Below are 22608 nucleotides of genomic sequence, written 5' to 3' on the forward strand. Positions count from 1 at the left end.
TCGCGGTGTCGCATAGATGTCGCAGCTATAGCGACACATGCAGTGCAAATGGTAGCAGACAGCAGTAGTTTCCCCTACCAAAGTGGTGGTTTTCTACCACAGATGCTCGTCGAGGTCGGAATTTCCAAATACGCGGCTCGTATCATGTCTCTGCAGGTACCATCCTGCAATGAGTCCTGACCCTGATCGGAAATATGCATAACCTGTGCCCCGGAATGCACTACAAGCCAGAAACTGACCTTGTGACCTGCACCCTGACCTGTTGTGCCGGTCTTGTGGTCTTACTTGAGCCCTGGACTACGGCTTAATTGTGTTCGCTGACCTGTAGGGGAAGCCGGGGGAAGCCCTGGCGCGGGGGAAGCCCGGCCACCCCGTTTCCGGCTAAATTATTCACATTAAAATGCTCAACTGTTTGTCCTTTCAGCGTGGCAGCATAAGGTAACGCCAGCAAAAAAGTTAAGGCTAACACAAATTGCATATTGTTAAAGTTATAGAGCAAAAATGATATTTTAAGGGTTTTTAGCTAAAAAGTGAGATATGTTGCACTGATTAATGTTATACCATACAGTACCTACTAATATTTATTACGGAGCGAGCGAAGCGAGCGTAGTCTTTCCTTAGATTAACGGAAATTTCTGAGTATGAGCGGCCGGCCGGCCGGCCGGCCGGCCGTGCGGACGCTTTTGCGAGGCTTATATCTCAGCAACCACTTGACCGATTTACACGCGGTAATTTTTGTACGGTAGCTTCATTCCTTCTACCAAGTATTGTACTATTCCCGATGCATGTGGGTGACCCCTTATGCACGTGCCACGTGCAAAACGAAGAGGTGTCAGTTTTGTAATTGTTGCAATATATCGGTAACTACTTGGCCGATTGCGCTGAAAGTTGGCATGTAGGTAGGCACCCACTAGGCACTGCATATCCATGTGCCAGAGTTGGGGTGCTGCTGCACGTGCGCACGTGCAGGGGTCGTTTCCAGATCTCGAGAACGGCTGGACCGATGGCGCTCAAATTTGGTACACGGTTAGGGACCAGTTAGTAGGGTGCCGTGCACAAGTCAGTTGGGACCCATTTTGCACGTGCGCACGTGCAGAGTGCCGCTCCCAGGTCTCGAGAACGGCTGGGCCGATTGTGCTCAAATTTGGCACATCGCTAGAAACCGGTCAGTAGAGTGCCGTGCACAAGTCAGTTGGAGGTACCCCGTCGAAATTTCGCACGTGCAAGACTCACCCCCTCGCTCGCTCCGTTAGTCGCCCCAAAAGGCGCTATACTGGTACGAATGTTATGTAAGGACCGTTTAAGTGTTTGTAGTGAGGGGTGACGAGGCAGGCTGGCTTAAGTATGACATTTTTTTCGAACATCGCTGTTCTAAAATAAAAATTTAGCACATTGGGGTAACCCCGGGCGAGTGGCCAAGCTTACCCCAACCGAGAGCAATGCCACTTAACCACTGTTTTCCATGAGATAATAGGTACTGAGCAGGTTTGGTTTACACCTAGATCAAAGATAAATTTCGAAAATAAACATGTTATCATAGACAAAGCCAGTCATGTCACTTAAGGTCAACTAGGGTCAAACTACGTTTTTGCAGATAACGCGACAGACAATGAAGCTAGAGCTTCAAAAATGGTGTCGTTGTGTTTTTCTTCATCAGCCGAGTCGAATGATATGCAATATGATGCATTAAGGTAAAAAGAAAAAGAAATGTTAAGGAATTTTGAAATACACATTTTTTGTCAATTTTGCATCACGATTTTCATCGACCTGTACTGTGTATGTGGTAGACGCTAGCTATGTAAAATACCAGTAGTGACATAAACTCTAATATGTCCAGAGCTAATCAGTACCTTAATGTTTCACTTTCCGTTAATATTTGGAAGACACATAATGGTTTCATCAACTCGTTGTAAAGCGCTGGGGAGGTGGCCGGCGTTACCCCTATGCCGGGCTTACCCCAGAAAAATCAACACTTTTTTAAAACTAGATTTTCTCAACATTATACTTATTCCACGAAACCGAATTTTTGGGAAGACACGACCAATGAACTTAGCTAGCTAACAGGATATCAACATTTTATACAGCACGTATGGTATGTAATAAAAATGAAAAAGAGCTTACTATGCCGGGCTTCCCCCGGCTTCCCCTACCTACCATGACCTGGCGTCTGGCCCTTGTTATAGACAGATCCAGAAAGGCATTTTCAGACGCTGGAGGGGGGGGGGCATAGCCTAAAAAAACTTCTCCAAATTCCAAAATCACATTTTTATTACTTTTCACTCCTGGTCAGTTAAGGTCAATTTGTTTGCCATGAAAATTGTTGAGTTTTTCTAGTTTTTTTTTTCGAGAAAAAACTGCACATCATCGTTGATTTCTGTGTGAGGAGGGGTAGCTCCTTCAAATTCCCGTAGGATCCGCCAGTGGGCCCTGTGCCCTGTGTTCGTGCCCTGACCTGTGGCTGTGTTCTGACCCGTTGCCCGACCGCCCGTTGTCCCAGAGGTGTTGCCGGCTGCCCCGAGTCTGCAGGTGGCAGCACTGTCGCCGACCGCGCTGCAGGTCACGTGGCAGCCCGGTCAAGGTCACGTGGCAGCGCTGCCCACTGATTGGTTCGTGGTGACTGTGACGCCTTTGCGCTCCTTCGACCCAGACAAGATGGCACTGTTGCCTAGCAACGAGACGGTGATGAACCCCGCGAATGCCGTGGACGAAACTGTACATATGTTTAATGTGAGTAGTTGAGTGCAACGAGTTGGCTATGTCTGTGACGTCCAACGACTTCACATCACCAGTCTGTACACTATTAGAGGAAGGTGGCAACATAATTGTGAATAGGCATACCTACACCATTATGATGCTTTCACTAATGAATTTATTTTCGGAAATATCTTTTAAACCAGATTAGGTACTGACAAACAATCGGTATATCTTGTGAGATTGAGAGGAAGAGGGGAAGTGAGAGCGGGAGCAAGTGAGTGAAGTGAGTGAGTGAGTGAGTGAGTGAGTGAGTGAGTGAGTGAGTGAGTGAGTGAGTGAGTGTGTGAGTGAGCCAGTGGGTGAGTGAGTGAGTGAGTGAGTGAGTGAGTGAGTGAGTGAGCGAGTGGGTGAGTGAGTGAGTGAGTGAGTGAGTGAGTGAGTGAGTGAGTGAGTGGGTAGGTGGGTGGATGAGTGAGTAAGTGAGTGAGTGAGTGAGTGAGTGAGTGAGTGAGTGAGTGAGTGAGTGAGTGAGTGAGTGAGTGAGTAAATGGTTGAGTGGGTTAGAGGGAGGGAGAGAGACGCCTCTAAAGAGTGACACTTGACGCGCCATGGGCGGTACTGGGTTTAAGTGATAAGAGAGCCGCTTTGTGGCAATTAAGAGAGTTGAATGTTGATAAATAGTGTCGTGTTGAATGGTGCAAAGACCTCCATTGACAGGTGACCCCTGTGCGCCCTCAGGCCAGCGCAGAGCAGCGATCTCTAAACGTCACAGCACTCCATCCCCTGCACATGTACGAGGTGTCGGTGACGGCCCACAGCTCTCTGGGAATCAGCGCCAGCTTGGACCGGGTCCGCGCCGTCACCTGGATCCCGGATACCTCGGCCGGATCCGGGACACCGCCTCCTCTGACCGCCGTCCGTGACTGCTGCCAGCGCGCCGGTATCCCGGCACAGTCGGGCTGTGTGCAGATGCTCTGTAACCCGCCCAGCGCTGCTAATTCCACCTATCAAGCTAATACAATTGCGACGGTGGTGTGCTCGAACTGGATTCGGCAGAGTTTCGCGTGCATGACGGACGGCCAGGACCACCGCGACTGCTGCCGGGCGCGTGGTCTTCCTGATCGCTGCGTACAGCTGTGCGCGCCGGCGGCACCGGTCACCACCGCGCACCTGGGGTGAGTAGACAGACCCGCAGGCCTGTTCATGGTGTATTTAGTCTGACGTAACGCTCACGGACTTGTGTGTCCATTTAATCCTCACCCTTATTGGTGTTTTGCCAACCGCGACCCCCGCCCCTCCCCCCCCCCCTTACCGTTCGGCAATTCGGCAAAAACGATCGAGCTAGAGCTTTACGAAAAAAAAAACGAGCATGTTGCCTGTGACGAGAGGAAGGATACCCAATGGCAATGTCCTAGGTCATTGGTTGATCTTCCAGGTCAGGCCAATAACCCAAAGGTCGGGAAAATCGGGATCAGTCAGAACTACGTAAATGGAGGTTGTCATATGTTTTTTTTTTTTTTGGTGCTGTTCGCGAATTTGATCGCATTAATGTCTTCATGCATTTAGGGCAGGTCGGGTCAAGTCAGGTTAGGTCAACCAGTAGGCGTCCTGCTGGCTATCCATAGTAGGTGTCAACTACCACTGACGGCGTCGTAACATGTTACGAAGGCACCAAAACTACTTCATGAATGTTCAAATGGATGCTAAATTCGAAATCAGCTCCCAAACCTCTCCTAGACACATGTAAAACTCGAAAAAGTGAACCAAGATCATCAACGGTTAATGACCTTGACCGGACCTTCACGTGATCTTAGGACCCACCATAATGCATTGGACCCACAGCATTTCACATGTTACAACCACACTGACGGGAAACGCGCGGATAATATGAGGCGGCATACGCCGAATCGGGATTTTGGCCAAACGTGGTCAGAAATAGGTCACAGGTCATTTGGGTCAGGGTCATGAAATTTTTAGGGTAGGTGTAAAATTGATCAAATTGATGGTACTGAAAGTTTTGTCTGTCGCGCGACCGGCCACTTTTTGCGCTAGACATTTGCAACACAAAAAAATGAAGACCTTTCGTCTTCCCCTCCCCCCATAAGTCCGAGGATTAAAAGTGAAACCAAGATCAATGTTTTAGTGTTAACACGCGCAGTGGAAGGGGGGGGGGCGGATTTCGCCCACCCCTCCTGTTTTTCGCCAATAACTCGCGCCGCAAGTACAATATCAATGTGAAATTCCGGCTACCTGTCCAGAATTGAATAGCGGATCTTCTCGTGCAAGAAGTAAGAAAATCGGTTCACAACTTTTCTAGTAATAGCGGTGTAAAGTCAAACATCGTGCCGCCGCGGCGGCGCGGCGGCCGGCGCTAGCCGTTACGCGCCGCCTGAATTGTAGACTGTGCCGGGGCGGGACGGTTCCGTCTTTACATCGCGCTCCTTACCGCTGATTATTTTAGATTCGCGTCAAATTCGGTGAGAAGACTGAGAATTGTACAGGCAATCATATGGTCAAAGAATTTGGAAAATCGGCCGGTAACAACTTGAGTTATGAGTGTGTAAACACAAAATTGTGATTGCCGCGTTTCCCGCGTCGGCCGATGCCGCTTCAGCCGGCGACATCTTACCCTTAGCAGGCTTCTAACTGCCATATTTATTGTTGGATTGTCTAGAAATTCACCATACATACTCACAAATGTTTGCTCTTTCGTATAGTTAAAGTTTTAAAAAAATCGGCCGGTAACTTTTTGAGTTATCGGCGTGTAAACGCAAAAAAGTCGCTAATATGGCAGATTTGACCACATTTGACCTCATTTGACCTTGAAGATATTGACCTAGGGTCACGAAATTCACACACAATAGAGTTCCCCCCCAAGGCCCCCACCTACCCTCCAAATTTCGTCTTTCTAGCTCCAGTGGGAGCTGAGATCTTAGGGGGGGGCGACATCCGCCCCCCCCCCTTCCACTGGGCGTAGTACTCGCAACCCTTCCACTGCGCGTGTTAATAAATGCCAATAAAGCGCACGAGTGAGTGCGCTACACTTGTGTTGTGAAATTTACACATGAAATTGTCCGAAACTGCTGAGGGTTTTCCATACACATACAGGTATCCTTGCTGAGAACTACTAAGAGCAATATCAATAGATCGCACATATTTACATGCATAGTACATACACTCTATTTACAGTGTACAAAATTACAAAGGGCGCAATCGAGTGCAGGTCACTACAGTTGTGCGCCCATATGCATGCCTGGAGCTGACATTTGGCCAACATGCAGGGTGATCACACCACCATCGTGTCGTTGTGCAGGTGCGTGCTGGTGTTCATGTCCAGTTACTCGTTCTGCTTTTCGAGAACCCCGCCGTGCTGCCTTCTGCGCCACTGGGACCGCGGACAGCGCTGGTCCAACCCGACTGGGCTGTGCTTCGGTGGAACGAACCGAAACGACTGCCAGACACCGTACTCGGGTGAGTGAGCGAGTCAGATAAGCCAGAGGGTGTACCTACAGGGTGTGCGCGCTCAAATGATCGTATCTGGTTGAAATTGTACAAAATAATACATTTAAATACATGCATGTATGTACAAGTATATTTGCGTCGTGATGAGTCATAAGCACTCAGAGCGTCTATGCACACTAAACACATTACGCTGTTATTGCTCTTTCTTTTACCACTCGCAGGTACACCGTGAGAGTTCGCGAGCTCGGCGACTCGGAATTGAATGACACCTACACTGCAATCGCTGGCCAGCACTCTCCATTCCTGTTGGACCGTCTGACCGGCGGTCGGACGTATGAGTTCTTCGTCACGGCGGTCAACGACCTCGGCGAGGGCGAGCGCAGTAACCGGGTCATCTTTGAGGTAGGTCGATGATCACGGGCATGATCAAAGTACCCGGGCGATGTCTGAAGTACGTGGGAATGTTCGGCATCTTTGGCAGCAGTGTTTCGTCTGCTGAACTTGCAGGGTAGGTACTGTGATTTATTTATTTTCTGCAACGCACGGTTTTCGTTAGAAGAGGAAGCATAGCTGGTGATGGGGAAGCATGGTCTTTCCGTCCCGGCACCAAAATGCTCCCGTTACCCGGGACTGTCCGATATGACTCTGTAAGGGGTCGGGGCCTGCTCAACAAGCCCTGCTTAGCGTGGGCTCCGGCTCTGTCAATCCGTTCATTCAAGCATTCGAGCCTGATTGATAAAAATACTCAGTTTATCTCTGAGTATCTACCCACAGACGCCGCCGGCTGAACCCGATCTACTGGAAGACGGGTCGGGCGCTCCGACCTCCGTGGACCCCGCTGTGTGCTGCCGTGAGAGCGGCGTCCCTCCTCGCTGCCAGAAGTTCTGCTCTTACTCGGGAATGGCCGAGGAAAAAGAGTTTGGAAATGGGTGTGAGAACTACTGGACGCAGGTTGGTCGGTGCTGTTGTCGCAAATGTGAGAAAACATGGAACATATGCATGTTAACCCGCGCCCCACTGGGGGGGGGGGCTATTTATAGCCCCCCCTCCCGTTTTTCTGCAATAACTTCCAAACCGCTTGACGAATCGACGCCAAACTTTCAGTACCTTCGGCTGCATCAATTTGACACCTTGTGTCAAAATTTGAACTTCGTAGCTACCATAGGTCGGCCGGAAATGACGTCAGAGTGACATCATGTTCGTCCGATTTCGACGCAAAACATTGAACCACGGCAATCGCTCCCAAGAGCTCAGTTTTTAAGCTAGATCCAATTTCTTTGCATGAAAGGACTCAAAATTAACCGCGCTATCAAACTGCTATCTCGGATTTTCAAAATTTTGAAAATTTTGAAAATTTTATATAATAATATTCAAAATTTATATTTTTATATTTTTTTCAAAAAGTTTTTGACTTTTCGAAAAAACCGGAATATATGTGACAGAACGCATGATTATGACTAACTCTAGCAAGTTTTAGCTAAATATCTTCAAAAATGGCCAAGTTATACGCATTATTGCAAAAAATTCACAATTATTAATTTTTCAAATCAATTTTTCAGTACGTATTTGGCATCGTACACCAATATAAATGGCACCATCGTGTTCCTGAGCTCAAACTGCATCCAATAGACACCTTGTTTGTTGAAAAATTTCAACTTCAAAATTTGACCTTTTTTGACCTGAAAGTGACCTGACCTAAGCTAATTTCGACTCAAAATGACCTTGAATGGCACAGACGACATCAAATTCGAAATCTATGGCCTAAATAGACCATAAAACATGTGTCACGTGACCGACGCATGATATAATATTTTCGTGACTTGTGATGACCTGACCCTGACCTGAAAATCAAAGTACAAGTTTGGTACCCTCAAGGTATCTAGAGCATCTGTTCACGAGTGCGGAAACCAAAAATGAGCCTGATCTGACTTGTAAGACGGCGGCCAGAGCCCAAAATGTGAACAAGCCAAAGTGCTAATAATTTTTACTTTGACCTGACCTGTGACGTCATCGGTGACCTCGAGGTCAATGAAATTAGGTTTCGTTCGACAGTTTTTCCGGGGCTATCAGACGCCGTTTGAATTTTGACGATCGGCCCAGTAGTTTCGGAGTTAGGAGGGGGGGCTATGAATAGCCCCCCCCCCCCCCCAGTAGGGCGTGTTATACACAGACCCCAGTGGGGCGCGGGTTAAGTGATGTAAGAACGAGCATTTGTAAGAGCAGGGCCGTTTAACCCTATTCCTGGCGGGCTCCGCCGGGACAAGAAACTGGCGGGGGGGGCCGATTCGGCCCCCCCCCTGAGATCTCGAGAACGAAGCAAGATAGCGACAAGCGGTAAACGGCATCGGATACGCACGGTCAAGATCTACAATTTTTACTAAGGTCATTTTCAGGTCAGGTCAAAGATGACGTCACAGGGGTCGAAAAAGTCAAAATGGCGGCGCTAGATATGGAGAGAGTTTTTCTCGAATAACTTTCGAATTAGTCAAGATAGGAACAAACTAAGGGCATCATCGTGATCCTCTCGTCAATCCGCATCGAATGATATATATGTTGACCTCGAAAGGTCAAGGTCAAAGGTTGACCTTAGGTCACGTGACCTCGAGGTCATCATGTATATCATTCGATGCGTCTTGACGAGCTGAACACAATGAGACCATCCACGCGTCTGTATCTTGTTCCTGTACGGAGTTATTGGCCAAAAACCTTTGGTGACCTTTGATGACGTCACATGACCTCACAGCTGCCCAACAGCAAAACAGACCTCAAGGTAGTGAAGGTTGATCGTATATGAAGTCATGTATGGTATATGGGGCCATTCCGACCCGTTTTAGTGGTAAAAACAGGGAGTTGATTTTTCCCCCATTGACTTATAATGGGGAGGTCGCGAAACTGACCTGACCTTAGGTCACCGATATCAAAATTCCGAGATATACAAAGTGCACATACTGGTACCCTAACTAAAGCCTGAAGAGAAGAAATTGATCGGTCAAAAACTCTAGCTCTGGCGTGATTGCAAACTTTTCTGAGGTAGGGTCACCAAACCGCCTCTGGTGACCTGACCTGAGGTCAGATCAACTCAAAATTTTCAGACATGTTGCGTAGAAGCCTTTTAGGAAAAGTCAGAAAATTTGAGCTTCCTAGCTCAACGCGTTTGGGAGAAATAACCAAAAAACCTCAGGGGGGGCTCCTGAAGCCCCCCCCCCCCCGCCAGGAATAGGGTTAAAGGGGCAAATTTTTGTGTGCACTGGTTCTTCCTATATTTCTGCTTCTTCAAGAAAAAAAAAATGAATAAAGGTATGTGGGAAGGCCTGTCGTATGAAAACACACCGGGTTCTGTGCCTACGTAACAGCAACAAAAACAGTTTATTGGCGAACGGAACAACGGGGCTGTCCGGAACAGCGGAATTGTTTATTTTACTAATTATCAGTAAGTTTTCCTCCACAGAACATAGTCTGTTTAGTCATAGAAGACAATACTTGAACACCAGCTATTTCTTTATTGAATGGGAGCTTTCGAAAGCTATGCAGCTTTCTTCGTCAGCCTTCTTCTTCGTCAGCTTTCTTCGTCAGCCGTCAGCCTTTTTCATGGATCTGTTTTAGTGTTTTTTACCAAGGCTGACGAAGAAAGCTGCATAGCTTTCGAAAGCTCCCATTCAATAAAGAAATGGCTGGTGTTCAATTATTGTCTTCCATAACTATGCAACCGTTCCAGCTAAATAACAATTTTTAGAAGGACATACTCTGACTAATGAACTTGGCAGTTGGTCTATGTTGCTTTTCTTGACATGCTATTCATTCATACCTACACTTGCATTGCCGTCTCGTCTGCACCAAAGTCCTCATGCACGCTTTGTTGCTTTCCTGCTCTCCCTTTGTTGTTGTTGCTGTTGTTGTTTTTATTCAGACCTCTCTCCAACGGGTTCGGTATGTCCCATTTACAGGAGAGTTCCTGCTCCTCCAACATCAACGTGTTGTAGTTGTTGTAGTTGTAGTTGTTGTAGTTGTTGTTGTTGTTGTTGTTGTTGCTGTTTTGCTCACAGCTCTCGGCCTGCCGCAGATTGTCGGCTGTGTTGTTGTTGTTGTTGTTGTTGTTGTTGTTGTTGTTGTTTTGCTCACACATCTCTCGGCCCGCCGTAGATTGCCGGATGTGTTGTTATTGCTGCTGTTGTTGTTGTAGTTGTTGTTGTTGTTGTTGTAGTAATAGTAGTAGTAGTAGCAGCAGTAGTAGTAGTAGTAGTAGTAGTAGTAGTAGTAGTAGTAGTAGTAGTAGTAGTAGTAGTAGTAGTAGTAGTAGTAGTAGTAGTTGTTGTTGTTGTTGTTGTTGTTGTTGTTGTTGTTGTTGTTTTGCTCACAGCTCTCGGCCTGCCGCAGATTGCCGGCTGCGCGACTGAAGGACGGGGACGGGATACCGGCCGCTGTTGTACAGTGGCTCTGCCGGATCCGTGCCGGTCCCTCTGTGAGGGCCGCGCCCTGGGGGACGACTGTCGCCGGGCCGCCCTGTACCTCCTGCGCTGCGCCACCTGGCAGGGCGTCAGGCGACCCCCGGCCGTCACGGGGACACACGTCACCAATGTGACGGATGATTCGGTGACACTGGTGTGGCAGCGGCAGAACAGCACCGACCAGTACCAGGTGAGGTGGGGGCGAGATCTGACAATTACAGATCACCGGGATACAGACATCAAACCAAACACCGACCAAGAGCTTAGGACATCATATACCAAACATCGATACAGTATAGGAATTAGGAGATATAGGGGAGAGTGGGGCAATGGCGACACCATAAGCATTTTGCTCAATAGCTCAGCTATTTGAAGCTATTTTATGGTGATTTTGACTGTGGTTATAGCCAAAGGAATAGGCTTTCAGATAACACCCAGTTTTAGTATCTCAGATCACTGATGACAGATTCCGAGCCTACGCGAAAATGTGGTGAAAAATGGAGGTGCAAAAAAGCGAGGGGTAATGCCGGCCACTAAGTGCAATAGCACAAAAAGTCGAAATATCGTCACTGGTATTCATCCTTAAACCGTTCTTTCGATGGAAATCTAAGTGAGAATTAAGAAACGACAACTGTATTCAGCAGTTAACAGTGCACTGCACTGCAACACAACACTGCACTCGCTGCAACACAACAGCGCGGCGCCAACAGAGCAGCAAACTAACACAACCGTAAACAGCAAGCAAACTAACACAGCCGTAAACACAGCAACCCGAAACGTTGAGCTTTAACGACAGAAGTCGCAAACAAAACCGCGTGGAGTCATTCCGGACACGTGTCCGGTATTACCCCGAGGTCAGCTTTATTTTAAGAAAGCAGGCAGCAGTCAAAGGCATTGCGTCGCAAACGCTTCACATCCAGCAGTCACCTAAGAAATGCTTAATTGAAGGTCATTGCAAAGCAGCACTTCTGAAAATGCGTTAACACATTTCACAGTCAGCAAATAGATGCAACAAAAATTAAAAATCAGATACGAAAAACACATTTAACGCTATAAAAATGAAAATAATGGAACTACCGTGACAAACTTGCACCACGTGCTAGAATGGCGCTCAACTGAAATGTAAACAACATCAGCTGATTAGTGATGGACAAAGTACTCACTAGAGATGGGTGGCCGGCATTACCCACCGTCCGCCATTGCCCCGCTCTCCCCTACATACCTAGTTTCCAAATTAAGAGCATTTAATGCATTTAATTTGTTTTCAGAAAGCTGGTAGGATATAAAAACATCAGATTTGAAATACGAAATACCAAGTCGATAAGCTTCGGTTTCATACTGGTAGGTATAATGAAACGTTGGTATTCCTTTGGCATTTCTAACGTGAGCAGAGCCCATGTGTTGTTGTGATAGTTACTGCACAAGGAGACTCATGTCTGACGCAAAAATGGGGTTCAATGAACATCGGCTGTGTAACGTGGGCTGCTCCGTGCCGACAGGTCTTCTACGGAAAACTGAACTCGACTGAAGCTGTCTTCCACTGGCAAAACCGACTTGACCAGGTAAAATTGGTAGTCATATGGGTACGACCACTGGCGGACCCAACCGAGGCTGAGAGGCGGCCAACAACCAGAATTGATAGCCAAGTGTACGTTTCTTTTTGTGCACGCCTTGCAAAAGGTATGTGTAATGATACTAGTAATTTGATCTTGAACGGTGTAGGTATTCTGAGTCTGACCTCCTTGTTGCCGATATTAATTAAAATTAAATTTATGCTGAAGTAATTACGGAGCGAGCGAAGCGAGCGTAGTCTTTCCTTAGATTAACGGAAATTTCTGAGTATGAGCGGCCGGCCGTGGTCACGCTTTTGCGAGGCTTATATCTCAGCAACCACTTGACCGATTTACACGCGGTAATTTTTGTAGGGTAGCTTCATTCCTTCTACCAAGTATTGGACTATTCCCGATGCATGTGGGTGACCCCTTATGCACGTGCCACGTGCAAAACGAAGAGGTGTCAGTTTTGTAATTGTTGCAATATCTCGGTAACTACTTGGCCGATTGCGCTGAAAGTTGGCATGTAGGTAGGCACTCACTAGGCACTGCATATACATGTGCCAGAGTTGGGGTGCTGCTGCACGTGCGCACGTGCAGGGGTCGTTTCCAGATCTCGAGAACGGCTGGACCGATTGCGCTCAAATTTGGTACACGGTTAGGGACCGGTTAGTAGGGTGCCGTGCACAAGTCAGTTGGGACCCATCTTGCACGTGCGCACGTGCAGGGTGCCGCTTCCAGATCTCGAGAACGGCTGGGCCGATTGTGCCCAAATTTGGCACATCGCTAGAGACCAGTTAGTAGGGTGCCGTGCACAAGTCAGTTGGAGGTACCCCCTCGCAATTTCGCACGTGCAAGGCCCACCCTCTCGCTCGCTCCGTTAGTCGCCCCAAAAGGCGTTATACTGGTGGGTGAGGTGTAATAAGCAATAAGGGAAAAGGGTAAACACAATAATGTGATAGTCATCATTCCGTGCTTCTATCCTCAGGATACTGAAATCCTTCTCCTCTACGCCGCAACCCCCTTCCGGGCTGGACAGGCAACTTTATCTCATGCGGGCTGCTCCCTTGGAGCGGCACCGCTGCTCCCGAGGGAGCGCACCCCGTAGCCGGGTGCAGTGAGTGCCTTGGGGCTGGGTGGCCTGTCCTCTGGACGGGCTCAGCCCCGGCGACCCACTAGGGTGCCTGCCCAGACCAATGTCTCCCCCTATATCCTATCATCCTCCCGGCTCTGAAATGGTCTTAATGAACCGAAAGGGCCTAACCCAACAAGACAAACAAAACAAAATGTGATAGGCTGATAGCATGTCAGAGTAAGTGAGAACTGTAAGCCTAACACTTTTCTCTCTTGTCTTCCTTTTTAGTATTTTACGCTCAAACTTCTACCGTGTTGAACATACTAACGGTATAACGGTTGGCTCATGTACTGCCTCTCAGGTGAATCCAATGACGTCATTTCAGGTGATGGACGTCACTGGCACAACGCAGGCCCAAGTGGCGGTGGCTAGAGACGCCCTGTACGGGTTCTCTGTGTCCTATGTGGACGCAAATGGAACGCGGGCGCACTGGGGGTCGACCCTGCTGGTCAACGGGTCAGGTCAGCCGGGAATAAGGCGCAGATTATCAGCCCAACCATAGTGTGAGACCCCAGGCCGTTTGGATCAGAGTTGGTGTCTACGGTGTTTATTCATTCTTTGTATTTGGGTTACAAGGGCAGTTGCCGCTGCTGCTCAGCGCTAATTCCATTTGTAATGCCTATTGAACTGCTAATGAATGGTGATAACTGCTCAACCCCATGCCACCCATTTTCCCGCCTAAGCTCCGTGTGATTTTCGTGTGTTGGCGTTGTGACCAGCAGCTGGGTCTGGGCTCCCCAAGCTGTCGCCTCCCCACGGAGTGACAATCAGAGGAGTATCAGAACATGGCCTGGACGTCACCTGGGAACCGCCAGCTGATACGACCGGAGGCGTGAGTGTACGCTACAGGTCAGTCCAGAGGTCACACGGCCGCATTTCGGAGCGGTAAGGGTATGACGATAAAAGAAAGTTACGAAGGCAGCCTGAATATGTTTTCTCGTGTTTTCTGTTCATTTTAAGTCGTGGTCTTGTTTTTTTTTATAAATTTAGTTCGAATGTTTGAATGGACGGATTGACAGAGCCGAGGCCCACGCTGAGCAGAGCTTGTTACGTAGACCGCGACTCCTACCGCCCGATCGCGCAATTCCGGGTAACGGGAGAATTTAGATGCCAAAATTTAACGTGCCCTTCAAAGCCGGACATCGCCTGTCCCACTCAACCTCAACTGGCTGCGGATGCTCCCACTAACCGCAGACCATCCCCGTCAGGAGTCTCAAATATCGAGCGCCGGAGCGACTCGAACCCGGGCTCTCACTACCGGGAGTCCGGTGCTCTACCAACTGAGCTACGGGACAGAATTGTTCATGCCCTATTCATTATAGTTATAATGCTAGGGGTATAGTACAAATGCGGGATAAGATGCGTCGTGCTCGATTTTTTTCATGTAAGTACGTTTGTAGATATGTCATATTCTTTGGTCTGAATGCTTGATCAAGTGATGCTCACGTTGTTTCTCTGAAGGCTCTATTATCAGGCTGAGGGTGAGCCAGCACCAAGAGTTGTGCACTTGACGGATACGAGCCACAACCTCACGGGACTGGACGGTGGCACGGTGTACAGGTAAGTAGACAGGAGAGAGTGTGTGAGAGAGAGAGAGAGAGAGAGAGAGAGAGAGAGAGAGAGAGAGAGAGAGAGAGAGAGAGAGAGAGAGAGAGAGAGAGAGAGAGAGATAGAGAAATGTTAGGGTTACTTGGATGTGGATTTTGAGTCACTGAGATGAGTGTGAGATGTCAGATGAGTCTATGTGGGTGTGAGACGTTTAGTGTGAGCCGTGTAATCAGAGTTAGTCATTATTGCCACAACCATAACAATGATGATGACGATGATGATGATGATGATGATGATGATGATGATGATGATGATGATGATGATGATGATGATGATGATGATGATGATGATGATGATGATGATGATGATGATGATGATGATGATGATGATGATGATGATGATGATGATGACCTCCTCAGTGTGTGGGTAACAGCCGTGTCGGACGACGGAGCAGAGGGCGCTCCATCAGAAACGGTGGAGGAACGGACCAGGAACCCTCCGGAGATAGCACCGACTCTCCAGGTCAGGTGGCAGGGTCACACCAAACATCAGCTGTTCATGCTTTACACCGGTGTCACATAGAGCACCAACTGTTCATTATAGTACCGGTGCATCAGTGATCAGACTCAGGCACCAGTTTGAAACGTTAACCCGCGCCCCAAAGGGGGGGGGGCATTTAGCCCCCTAAGATCTCGAGAACCACGCAAAGAAGCGACAAGCAACAAACAATGTTGGATAGCCCCAACGGGGAACTACCTTGTGACCCAATTTCATTGACCTCAAACCGATGATGTCACAGGTCAGGTCAAATGTCGAATTTTCACTGTTTACAGGTATTTCAAGAAATGTGTTGTAAAATCGAGTAAAATGCATATTATTGAAAATACTCCATGGGAAATTGTTCGTCAAACACATATTTTGCTTTTAAGGTCACCGATACCAGTTCAGGTCACAGAGGTCAGGTCACTGAGGGTCATAATATGAAAATATCATGTAATTCATGTTTTATGGTCCATTTTACGTGACAAATGCGATTATGTGGGTCAGGCAGCTTTTTGGGGCAAGTTAAGGTTATGTTGTGGTGAAGGTCACTGGTCAGGTCAAGGTCAGGTCAAATTAGGTCAAATTTCAAACTTGATATTTTGCATAACATGGGTATCTATTCGATGCAACTCGTCACGGGGAGTCTGATGGTGGTCTTTGTTTTGCGCTACGTGGTCTAGAATTGCCTAAAATTGAGTTGGAAAATTTGACGTCATTTATTTTGAACAGTTTTTTCGCTATAACTTGGCCAAAGAAATAGGTATCGATCTAAAATTTGGTATATAGATAAAAGACGGCAGGTGCTTTATACCAATTTCGTTTTTTTGTGTTAAACTCGAAAACGTTTGGGATTGTAGGTATTGCTATTTTATCAACGACATCAATTTTTCACTGGGGGGGGGGTCGAAATCACAAAAAAATGAAAATCCGAGAGGACAGTTTTGTAACACCGTCTTTGCTCTACACGACTAGATAAAGAACTTTAAAATTGTTCGTTAACTGTAGCTTGTGTGAGCGTTTCAAGATTTTATGTTTTTTGCTCATTTTGCTCGAACATAACCGCAGTTTGACCTCATTTCTGACCTAAGGTGACCTAAAACTTGATTTTTTTTGTGAAGGTGTTAAATTTATGCCCGGGAAGGTTTTAAAAATTTGGCAGCGTTGCGGCGCCGCCGCTTTCTTGCTATTCAGGAAAAACTACGGGGGGGACCAAATCCCCCCCCCCCCCCCAGCGGGGCGAGGTTTAATTACGAGCGAGCGAGCGCAGCGAGCGAAGCGAGTATTTTCAATATAAGGGAAAAATCTCAGTATGAGCGGCCCGGCCCGGCCCGGCCCGGCCTGTAACGCTTTTGAGAGGCTTATATCTCCGCAACCGCTGGACCGATTGGCATGCGGTCTTTTTTGCTGGGTAGCCCCATCCCTTCTATCCCGTAATTGACTACTTTTGATACGCCTCAGTGACCGTCGTGGCACGTGCCACGTGAAAAGTCAAGGGTGTTCAAGCTGTCCTGCAAAAGTAGTGATTTTGAGAGGCTCATATCTCAGCAGCCGCTTGGGCGATTGACTTGCGGTGATTTTTGTAGGGTAGCAGCATCCCTTCTTCCAAAAATAGGACACTCTCGATGCATGTGGGTCACCCCCAGCGCACGTGCAAAATACATCAATAAGAGGTGTCAAATTTGTTCCCATTTTAATAACTCGGTAATTACTGGGGCGATTTCGCTGAAACTTGGCATACAAGTAGGCACCCACCAGGCAATGCATTCCCATGTGTTGCGGTTAGGGTGCTACTGCACGTGCGCACGTGCAGGGGGCGCTTCCAGATCTCGAGAACGGCTGGGCCGATTGCGCTCAAATTTGGTACACGGTTGGGGACCAGTTAGTAGGGTGCCGTGCAAAAGTCAGTTTGGACCCCGTTTGCACGTGCGCACGTGCAGAATGCCGCTTCCAGATCTCAGGAACGGCTGGGCCGATTGCGTTCAAATTTGGTACACCGCTAGCGACCGGTTAGAAGGGTGCTTTGCGCAAGCCCGCTGGAAGCACCCTCTCGCCCTTCCGCACGTGCAGGGCTCACTATCTCGCTCGCTCGTTCTTCGCCCAAAAGGCGTTTTACTGGTAGTTAATTTATAGCGTTAACAGCTGCAACATTTTTATTTTTAATAATTCTCAACGGTTCATATCAACATTCTTTTAATCAGGATTGTTTTAAAACACACATTGTATTGCTGTGCATTAAATTCATCAAGCTGCACCGGTCCCCAACTGACTGCGATCCGTCGGCTCAGCTCCCCAGGGTCGATCCCAGGGAGCCCACCGAGGGGGGCAACATGACCATCACCTGTGTGGCCACCGGGTCGCCGACACCGACGGTCACCCTGGTCCTCAATAATCGCGTGCGGAACCAGGTGAGCCACTTCTGAGTCAGGCGGGGGCTGCTGCAAGCTACGGATAGTTTTTTTTTTACGATACTTCGTCAATGTAAATGCCCTGGTGCCTGATGACTGAACTTTCCTGTTGCGTTTTAACTAAACAATGCATCGAGTTTTGCTAAATGTTAAGGTCTTTATCTTTATAGTAAGGTCTTTTAAGGTCTTTTATGTTATTATCTTTCCTCAATAATCAATAACCTAATCAATTCAGTAACTAGGGTGATTCATAGCCGTGTGACCGAAAATAAATGAAAACTACAGGAAATGCATTCGTGTTACATGCCATTGCCAAGTACCATATCAAACAGCCAAAACTGAAGTTTTGATCCATGTATAGCATCAGCCACAAATACTTTTCCTTCGACGCTCACACTTCTTTTAGACAAAATGTTCAAAATGGCCACCTCGGCGACGGATGCACTCCAGCGCCAGAGCCTAAAGTTGGCGCTGGCGCGGACGCCACAACATTTCTAAGGAAATAGAACCAAAGCAGCTTCCAATGGCATCCTTCAGCCCCAGAATATCCTGGGGACTCTCATCATAGACCTCGGACTTTGCATAGCCCCAGAGGAAGAATTCCACGACGTTGAACTCCGGCGAGTGTGGCGCCCACCTGACCTCAGCGCTCTTTGAAATCAACTTTCCGGGGTTCGCTTACCATTTTTTTTTTTTTTTTTTTTTTTTTTTTTTTGGTGCCGTGTTTATCACTGAACAGTGCCCTCTGCTTTGAATTGATTAACGATTCTACGAATTGTTATCTTCTTTGGAGTTTCCCTTGGGTGAAAGCCTTCAGACGTGCAGAAACATCTTTGTGTTTGCTTGACGGACTGCGTTAACCTATACAAATTACACATTTTTACTTTTTGCTGTGTTGTGTACATCTTGAGCGATACACACAAACCAGACCAAGATAGAACAAAACTTCATAAAATTTTCTACTAGCACGTGAAATTTCACGCGGAAATATGCAATCCTCTTCTCAAGAGAGATCAACTAAATAGGTCACATGGCTATGAATCACCCTGTATTTTACCCGCAATAATGACATAATTTGAAGAGAAATGTGTATACGATGTGTTGTTCAAGTGCGTTATTTCTATGTCTGTGCGTGGAAGGTACAATGACGTCTCGTCTTTTCTCCTCAACCCGACAGAGTCGTACCCATGAGTTGGTGACGACAATCACCAATGTCACCAGGAACATTGAGCTGGCTCAGTGCAGTCTCCAGGTGGAGCAGAGCCACCTGTTCTCATCGCGCCACATCCTGAAACGACGTCAGTTGGGCGGTGACGTCACAGCGCGTGACTCAGGTGTCAGGCATTGACACCATACCGCAATACGGCAGGGATTTAGGCGTGAAATGGACAAATATAATGTGGCATATAATAAAAATATAGTTTAAAAAAAATATTTCGTACGCAGACAAGTTAACGCTCTCATAAGATTTATATCAGATTGAGTCAATGAGTCAATAGCTGATTGAGTCGATGCACATGGCATATCGCTCTCGATTCATTATATTGTATCGCAAATCACCGTACTTGGCTTATTCGGCTGACACTAGCTCCAATTCTTTGAAATACCTACCTGAACTGACTCACAACTGTCCCCTGTTATACCAGATGCTCCCCGGGTCTGGCTCTGGGCCTGGGAAGGCGGCGAGGAGGAATCAATGCCGGGCAGAAATGTGACATTGTCCTGTGACGTTGACGCCCACCCGAAACCCAACATGACCTGGCGAGGAGACCACTCGGAGATACTCCGTGCAGGAGGCAACCTGAACTTCACCTCGATAAAACAACGGGTAAGGAGAGGCGGGTCATTTGGAGTAGATCTGTTTTTAATGGGGGCAAATACACCGCTGTCCTTTAAAAAATAAGGTTTGAAAAACAAAAGAACTATGAAACGGCATTTTGGTTCAAACCTTTGGAGAAACCGAGAAACCGAAAAACCTTTGGAAGCCTCTGAAATCTAACAACACCATAATTTTCCAACATGATTTAAATAGCGTTTCGCTGATGCCTCTTTCATTCAATGACAGCTTGTCGATCATTCTGACCTCGCCCCCCCCCCTCTCTTCGTCACCCCTCCCCAGCCGGGGTACTACCGGATGGAGATGACGATCACAAATGTGACCGAGGAGCAGTTCATGACGTACACCTGCCACGCTGAGAACGAGCTCGGAGCCGATTCCAAGCAGATCGTGCTGAAAAAAACGGCCGGTGAGAACAGCGAGGGATGTCACCACTCGCCAACTCTTTTCTGCACTCAATGTGCATGTATGTCGAGTTTATTGTTCAAACATCAGTTTGAAACAGACGTCGAAAACATTTAAAACAACAGGCGAAAAACATGGGCAGACACATCACTGACATAGGTACATTTTCCTTTTCTCAGAATATGTGGCAATTCTACAAGCTCGGAGTTTCCCAGTGCTGCCGCAGTATGAACATCAGCGAGCCCTGCCAAGTCGCGTGCGCCGAACAAGAGGTGGACCTGGAGCCGGTCAGCTCTAATCCAGCGTGTTTGAAAGAGTTCAGCAAACTGATGGTCTGCGCCGCGGGTAATATGACATCCCGCAGCTCACCAGCAGTTTGAATGCCATTGTACTCGGTCGTTCAATAAGTAAGGTAAAATCATATTTATTTCAGCCCGTCTTATATGTAATTAATGACTAGAAACTTACAACATATGTTTACTGAAATTTATTCTACAAAATGGCTATGAGCATTTGCTATCAGGTCTCACCAGCCAACCACCCCAGCCTTGGCGGAACTCACACCTACTTCCAATGACCTTTCAGGCGCACGTGCTTATCTCTACCAAGCATTGAAAACGCGCTCGGAAAAAAAACTCCTTTTTGATGTTTTTTGCCATGTCCTTTTACTTATTTTTTAATTGCTTCATCCGTAAAAGTTATTCCCAGAAACAGAATGTCTTCCAGCGATCCGAACAGATTGAAAAGGGACGGAGCCAATGAGATCAGGGCTGTACTCAAGCATTCCTGAACTGACAGAGCAAAGCCGCTCCCACACTGATGGCTAGTCGGGTGTCCTTCTGTTGTTGAGTAAGCTCTTTCGGCATCCATCTCAAGCGGACCTTGTAAATTTCCAACGTAGATATCTTATTATGTCTGGGGCATTCCACGATAGATCGACCAAAGCCGTACACCCTCATATTTTATTTCTTGCTATTGTTATTTATTTATTGTTATTATATTATGCTATGCTATTGTTTATTATATTATATTTCTTGCTAATTGGTCTAATGGGTTGTTATGGGCGGGGAAGCCAGCTGTGCCAAGGATTTTTTTTCTTCGAACACCGGTTTCTGAGATATAGCCTCAGGCAATTCCTGGAGGTCACGCTGCAACCCTATGTTTGGCGGCTTGTAACTTAGAAACTATTGGTTTTCAATGGTAAAAACTTTATACGGTTCAACTTGCAATCAACCAGCGAACGTTTTGGCTAACTCGGATTTTCGATTTTTGAAAATTTTGATCACGTGACATCTTGATCTTTTTTTTCGAAGAGTGACCTTGATATTTTCCCAACTGAAAGTCGCAATTTTGTCTGATGACGATTAAAACCTTATCAATTGTCATTCATATGCGACAATAAAAAAAGTGGCTTTCGGCCTGCATTGACCTGAGATCAGGTCATTTTTATGACTTGTCCATTATTACGAGCGGGAGCGACAGCGAGATCTCGAGACTAAAGCAGGATAGCGACAAGTGGTAAACGATACAGGATTCACACGGATAAGGTCTACAATTTTTACTGAGGTCATTTTCAGGTCAGGTCAAAGATGACGTCACAGGGGTAAAAAGGAAGTCAAAATAGTTTTGGCTGTACCTTTTGATCTAATAAAGAAAGAGACGTAGAATAGGCACCAATTCGTTTGCTTTCGCCTAGCGCCAGTTTGTTTTGAATTTCGATACCGATGACCTGAGGTCAGGTCAATTTCTTGACCACCCCATTATAAGTCAATTGGGGAAAAATCAGCTCCCTTATTTTTACACTAAAACGCGTCGGAATTGCCTAATATACCATGAGTGACTCCATATGCGACTAACTTTGACTACCTTGAGACCTTTTTTGCTCTTGGTCAACTGTGACGTTGCTCTTGGGTCATGTGACGTCATTAACCCTATTAGTGGCAGGCTCCTGGCTACCCCATATTAGTGGCAGGGGGGGGCTGTTTACGACCCCCCTTGATATCTCGAGATCTAACGGGCTGATTTTCAAAATTCAAACGGCATTCGATTTGGCTCAACGAGATCTACATTTCTAAAAAAAAATGTCAATAGGGGGGTAGAGGGGGGTAAAAAAGGGCAAATTGCAGATACATTTTAGACTGTTTATCACGGCCAGGTTTCTGAACCAATCTTAACCCTATTCCTGGCGGGGGGGGCCTCAGGAGCCCCCCCTGAGGTTTTTTGGTTATATCTCCCAAACGCGTTGAGCTAGGAAGCTCAAATTTTCTGACTTTTCCTAAAAGGCTTCTACGCAACATGTCTGAAAATTTTGAGTTGATCTGACCTCAGGTCAGGTCACCAGAGGCGGTTTGGTGACGCTACCTCAGAAAAGTTTGCAATCACGCCAGAGCTAGAGTTTTTGACCGATCAATTTCTTCTCTTCAGGGTTTAGTTAGGGTACCAGTATGTGCAATTTGTATATCTCGGAATTTTGATATCGGTGACCTAAGGTCAGGTCAATTTCGCGACCTCCCCATTATAAGTCAATGGGGGAAAAATCAACTCCCTGTTTTTACCACTAAAACGGGTCGGAATGGCCCCA

The 22608-nt window shown here is 47.1% G+C and overlaps 3 protein-coding genes across 3 annotated transcripts in view; all 3 read left to right on the forward strand.

Annotated features, from left to right (window-relative positions):
- The window catches only part of LOC122374790, a 28284-nt gene extending 22856 nt beyond the window's left edge, over positions 1–5428 (forward strand). The window contains exons 3-4 of the mRNA XM_043353770.1: positions 2498–2727; positions 3433–5428. Coding sequence (XP_043209705.1) covers positions 2498–2727; positions 3433–3873 — 671 coding nt within the window. The 3' untranslated portion in view covers positions 3874–5428. The remainder of the gene's footprint in view (positions 1–2497; positions 2728–3432) is intronic.
- LOC122374791 (receptor-type tyrosine-protein phosphatase F-like) lies at positions 4184–17800 on the forward strand. The gene is made up of 11 exons (XM_043353771.1): positions 4184–4189; positions 6008–6165; positions 6378–6558; positions 6931–7107; positions 10531–10791; positions 12101–12163; positions 13615–13750; positions 14012–14138; positions 14751–14849; positions 15257–15359; positions 17666–17800. The coding sequence occupies exons 1-11, from the start codon at positions 4184–4186 to the stop codon at positions 17798–17800; spliced, it is 1446 nt and encodes a 481-aa protein (XP_043209706.1).
- A 1034-nt stretch (positions 17801–18834) lies between these two features.
- Positions 18835–20531, forward strand: LOC122374787. The gene is made up of 4 exons (XM_043353763.1): positions 18835–19083; positions 19432–19613; positions 19905–20031; positions 20207–20531. Exons 1-4 carry the CDS (start codon positions 18882–18884, stop codon positions 20323–20325), a joined length of 630 nt encoding a protein of 209 aa, XP_043209698.1. The 5' UTR covers positions 18835–18881; the 3' UTR covers positions 20326–20531.
- The last annotated feature ends 2077 nt before the right edge of the window (positions 20532–22608 follow it).

This window comes from Amphibalanus amphitrite, unplaced genomic scaffold (assembly GCF_019059575.1).
Source record: "Amphibalanus amphitrite isolate SeventyFive unplaced genomic scaffold, NRLGWU_Aamphi_draft 001713F_arrow, whole genome shotgun sequence".
NCBI classification, from domain to species: domain Eukaryota; kingdom Metazoa; phylum Arthropoda; class Thecostraca; order Balanomorpha; family Balanidae; genus Amphibalanus; species Amphibalanus amphitrite.

Excerpts from the sequence above, each read along its gene's own strand:
- LOC122374787 (XM_043353763.1), top strand. The coding sequence starts at position 18,882 with ATGTGTTGTTCAAGTGCGTTATTTCTATGTCTGTGCGTGGAAGGTACA. Across the intron at positions 19,084-19,431 it reads GCGCCACATCCTGAAACGAC|ATGCTCCCCGGGTCTGGCTC; the intron begins GTCAGTTGGGCG and ends CTGTTATACCAG. Across the intron at positions 19,614-19,904 it reads TCACCTCGATAAAACAACGG|CCGGGGTACTACCGGATGGA; the intron begins GTAAGGAGAGGC and ends ACCCCTCCCCAG.
- LOC122374791 (XM_043353771.1), top strand. Across the intron at positions 6,559-6,930 it reads GTAACCGGGTCATCTTTGAG|ACGCCGCCGGCTGAACCCGA; the intron begins GTAGGTCGATGA and ends ATCTACCCACAG. Across the intron at positions 10,792-12,100 it reads ACAGCACCGACCAGTACCAG|GTCTTCTACGGAAAACTGAA; the intron begins GTGAGGTGGGGG and ends CCGTGCCGACAG.